General features: G+C 40.0%; 1 protein-coding gene and 1 long non-coding RNA gene across 12 annotated transcripts; both read left to right on the top strand.

Annotated features, from left to right (window-relative positions):
* Positions 1 to 487: 487 nt before the first annotated feature.
* Positions 488 to 2,321, top strand: LOC108954931. Of its 10 annotated transcripts, none has more exons than XR_005553316.1 (3): positions 492 to 965; positions 1,287 to 1,404; positions 2,154 to 2,321. XR_005553316.1 is itself a non-coding variant. In XM_039318282.1 (3 exons), the coding sequence occupies exons 1-3, from the start codon at positions 1,174 to 1,176 to the stop codon at positions 2,166 to 2,168; spliced, it is 354 nt and encodes a 117-aa protein (XP_039174216.1). In that variant the 5' UTR covers positions 1,096 to 1,173; the 3' UTR covers positions 2,169 to 2,321. The 10 variants fall into 10 exon arrangements, 1 of the variants encoding a protein (XP_039174216.1); XR_005553314.1 differs by having other exon boundaries at positions 1,279 to 1,404; positions 1,628 to 2,321; XR_005553310.1 differs by having other exon boundaries at positions 497 to 1,088; positions 1,279 to 1,404; positions 2,009 to 2,321.
* Positions 2,322 to 2,327: 6 nt separating this feature from the next.
* On the top strand, positions 2,328 to 3,917 carry LOC108954932. Of its 2 annotated transcripts, none has more exons than XR_005553317.1 (2): positions 2,328 to 2,963; positions 3,314 to 3,917. It is a non-coding gene; the product is annotated as an uncharacterized LOC108954932 (long non-coding RNA). The 2 variants fall into 2 exon arrangements; XR_005553318.1 differs by having other exon boundaries at positions 3,107 to 3,917.
* The last annotated feature ends 279 nt before the right edge of the window (positions 3,918 to 4,196 follow it).

The raw sequence follows: 4,196 nt of genomic DNA, 5'->3' as shown, positions 1-4,196 counted from the left end.
TTGGCTGCTCTTGAAACATGATAAAAAGTGTTATCCATGATCCAATGTAATTTTTCGGCACTTATGGGTCCACAATAAAAACTTCATGTGAAGTTTTGATCTAGACATGTGACTAAATTCTTAGGGAAAATTGACAAAATAATCATCAACGGATGCCAATTCGATTATAAATTTTTAAATTTGGTCAATTTAATTTTAAAACTTTTGACAAATCGTTAATGTAATTCTTTTGACTAATTTTGATTGAAAATTGCTAATGTGAATATTGATCATTTATCATGTCAATGTTGACATGGATAAGTTTTTGCAATTTAAAATTTTTTCTTTTTGAATTCTTTGCTTTTATTCTTTTCTTTTATTTTCTTTCATGGCTCGTGTCGCCGGCGCGGGCATAGTGCGTAACTTTTTCACAGTTCGAGAGCAGTCATGCAACGGCGTGAAAGCTGGGGGGTTTTTGAGAAATTATCCACAAAATTAATAGCACAAAAAAGGGGAATTAAAAAGGAAAATCCGAAAAGAGCGCAAGAAAAACCCCATTCCCTCGCTTTCTCATACCCTAATCCATCCCAATTTGGGGAAGAATTCAGAAAAAGCTCACTCCACTCAATTCTTCCCCAAGTCGCTCCTCCTTCATCCTCTTCCAACTTCCGATTCCCTTCGCACTTCATCGTTGCTCTCTCTCTCTCTCTCTCTCTCTCTCTCTCACGCACATGCATTTGGATTTCGCAGAAATCCTTAGCAACGAGACCGATCATCTGTCGAGGAAGTCGCTGCCGGCGAAGGAAGATAGGAAATGGCGAAGACGAAGCCCTTTCAGGGGGGCGAACGTGTTCGTGTCGAGGAACTTGAGTGCCTCCCGAGCTGTTCGACGCGCTCAAGCTGAACGGAGCTGAGGCCTTCCGTCTGCTGCGACCCTTCCAGGAGTGGGCCCCGCGATTTTCACGCTGTTTCTTCTCCTCGATCACGTGAGTACGTTGGGATTGGGCAGCGCTAACGGCTTTTGGGATCATTTTGAGAATTGGGTTTGAGGTTGTTTTACGTCTTGAGAAGTTCGAGGATCTTCAGGCGAAAGGGTTGTAAGCTAGTCGGTAAAGATCTTGTTCTCGTCCTAGTCTTCTCTTCTGGTTTTTCCTCGAGGCTGCTAAATGCTAAACCAGGACTTGCAGTTGAGAAATGAAAGCGGAGGCATTGGGGTCAATGTGCTGGTCAAGCAAGTCGAGAGGAGTTCTTCCGCCTGGGAAAAAAATGTTTACTTTTGATGGGGGATATTTCTTGCAGGTCCGCAGTGTGTGGTGGTTTCGCGTGCGAAAGAACGGAGACCTCTACCTCAAAAAGGGTGTACTTGTTTGTCTTGCGATGGATGGTGTCGAAGTCCTTGCACCTGGATTTGAGATGGATGAGGAGGTATGCCTGTTCCTAGATAAGCCTGGCCTTGTATGATTTTTTAGCATGTAATCTTTGTCGTAACTCGTCACTCAAATTCAGCGTGGCGCATCACTTATACTTATCCATGTGTCCTTCTACGTGACCCCTTGATTCTTTTGCCTTCAGACATGCTTTTGTCTGAACAAATATGGTGGCAGCCTGTCGTCTCTCTTATTGTTTCACCATTTCCGTGAGTCTGCAGGCTGAGATTGAGAAATTGGTTACTTCAACGGGGGAAGCTCTACAGACCAAAACTTTAGCAGATGTTAGCTTCGTAATTGCGAAGAATATTTTGGCTGCAAAATACAGGGTTTAGGTCTTGGAGTTAATAATTTGAATTTAGTTTAAGAGTAACGAATTTGTTGTATCTTGTTAAGGTTAAATTCACTTTAAATGAGATTAATTATGCTTTTTCACTGAGTATGGGAAGCATCATGGGTAGTACTTTGATTGAGTTGGCTGAACTTAGGAAGAGTTTCCTCCATTTTTTTTTTTTTTTTTGAATATTCTCTGTGCAAATTCTCTTATGAATCCCATCTTGAGAGATAAATTGTATTTATCAATTAATGTTGTCATCATGCAGTGGGCTTTAAATGTTCTGAAGTGACCTGTTGTCACCATTAATTGGTTATACCAATGCCGTATTGAGCACCGTGTTGTACCTCAAGGGTCTTGTAGAGTTCTTCCATTTTCTGGATTGACAATGAATGTCACAAGAATTCCTGCAGGTACTGATTGTTTGATATAGCTGCTGCTGTTGGTTGTCCTCCAGTTCTTCAATTTTTATGTCCTTCATGATCTTAGACGCACGGAAGGAGATTCAGAAGCATATTACACAAAATGGTGGGAGATATTCTGCAGAATTGACCAGGAAGTGCACTCATTTAATTGCAGAAATATCCTTTGATTCTTCAAGATTAAGGTCCAGTGATTTGCTTGCATATTTTCCTTTTGATATCAGATCACTGTGTCAAAATGCACATATCTTTATCTTGTCTTCGCATATGAAAACACATTTAAGAGTTTGAAAAGAAGATCTATATCATTTCAAGGTTTAGTGACGATTATAGTTTGAAATAGGAAATAGCTATGCTTGATTTAATCTTGGTTTTTGGTAATGTCCTTTTACTTGGGAATTTGATTACGATGAGAAACAGTGAAACTTCCTGGCATGACAATATCATTGACTTTGACTTCTAAATCAGTCCTAAAGAATTGTGTTCTGTGGTTCAAGGAAACAAGGTGTTAAACAATGTACAATTTGAACCGCTAATTGTTAAAAGATCCTCAGCCAGTTCTCGCTTTTCCAGTGTGAGTTAGGACTGCCTGTTGGTTGCTCAAAGCACATTGCTCAGCAATGTTATTACCATTGAATCTTTCTATTGGCCTCATATATGATGCTCTGTAGCACTGTGTGTACCACTACGATGCCCTTGACTGGCTGTAAGCTCCAGAAGATAAATACAAGGTCGCTAAAAGATGGGGTCAGATTCATATTTTGAATCGCAAATGGTTTGATCAATCAACTTCCAGGAAAGGTGATATTTTAGTTACTAAAATACCTTGTTGCTGTCAACTGTAGGAACATTTATGTTCTTTTTGAGCCATCTTGTTGTCTGCCTCTAATTATGAGTGCTTTTGCCGACTAGCATGTCTTAATGAGGAGTCTTATCCTGTTCAGGGTAGTTCCATGTCTTTAGTGAAAATTGCAAGTAGTCAGCAAAATCTCTACAGAGTTATTAGAAGTTCACAGTCTCTCCCCTCTTCAATGGTTGGAGATCAGGACTTCCATTCCATTTCAGTTATACTCACCATGCCGATCCAGATTTAGAAACTACTCTCTCACAGAATGTGTCTTCAATGTTTGTGGATCTCCATTTCCTTGCAGAAGAGGATAATAGTGATGTGGCAGCTGTGCAATCCAATGGTGAAGTGAATCATGATGGTTGGGTTGCTGTAGACTCTGAAAATGAAGACAATGACCTGTATTTGTCAGAATGTAGGTTAACATCATCAAATGCTCGATTTCTCCAAGAGTGTTCCTAAAAGAAGTGATCTGCAACTACCATTCAAAGTTGGCTTGAAGATAGAGTATATCATCGCACACTGCTTTCTCTCATTTCATTATGATTGTCTGTGCTCTTCATGTGAACAACGGGAAGGCTGAAATGTTAGTATTGCCGAATAGGACAGTAGTTGCTGATTCACATGACATTTGGCTGTCTTTCACATATGATTAGTGGCTGAAGGCTGCGATCCTTTAAATGGCTTTGTCAGCTTGCGACTCTCCAATTTGAGAATACCACGCACTTCATGACATGGGTGGCCAATTTTGCCGAATGAAATCATTGTGTTTACATGTTAAAAGATGACGCATGACTATAGTTAATTTGTGTTAAAGACAATCTTTCAGCTCTTCCCGCTAATGGCATGCATATAGTTTCCAGGATGGTATATGCTTGTAAGTAATAAACGGTTTCATATGGTTTTCTTCTGGATCTCTTTCCTGCATTTGCTACTGACCTTGCAATCTTTTGGCTGGTGAAGGTAAAGGATCTGTTTTCTTCATGTGTTGATCCTTTGCTTTTGTTTATTGTGCAGCAGGACCCAGGATTTTTAAACTCATTTTGAAGTCTTATATATGTTGGTACGGGTGTCACTGAATTTATTCCTTTTTGTTCTTTTGTGTTTTGGGCCACTGATGTCTTATCTCAGTCAATGGATGAAAGAGGGAAGGGTCAAAGAGCCAATAGTACTCCATTTATCTTAGT

Source organism: Eucalyptus grandis, chromosome 7 (assembly GCF_016545825.1).
Source record: "Eucalyptus grandis isolate ANBG69807.140 chromosome 7, ASM1654582v1, whole genome shotgun sequence".
NCBI lineage: Eukaryota > Viridiplantae > Streptophyta > Magnoliopsida > Myrtales > Myrtaceae > Eucalyptus > Eucalyptus grandis.
This window is presented reverse-complemented; position numbering and strand designations above follow the sequence as displayed.

What these genes read in the sequence shown, in the direction of transcription:
- LOC108954931 (XM_039318282.1), top strand. Translation starts at nt 1,174, where the DNA reads ATGAAAGCGGAGGCATTGGGGTCAATGTGCTGGTCAAGCAAGTCGAGA. An exon ending in GATTTGAGATGGATGAGGAG is followed by an intron (nt 1,405 to 1,627) that starts GTATGCCTGTTC and finishes GTGAGTCTGCAG; the next exon opens with GCTGAGATTGAGAAATTGGT.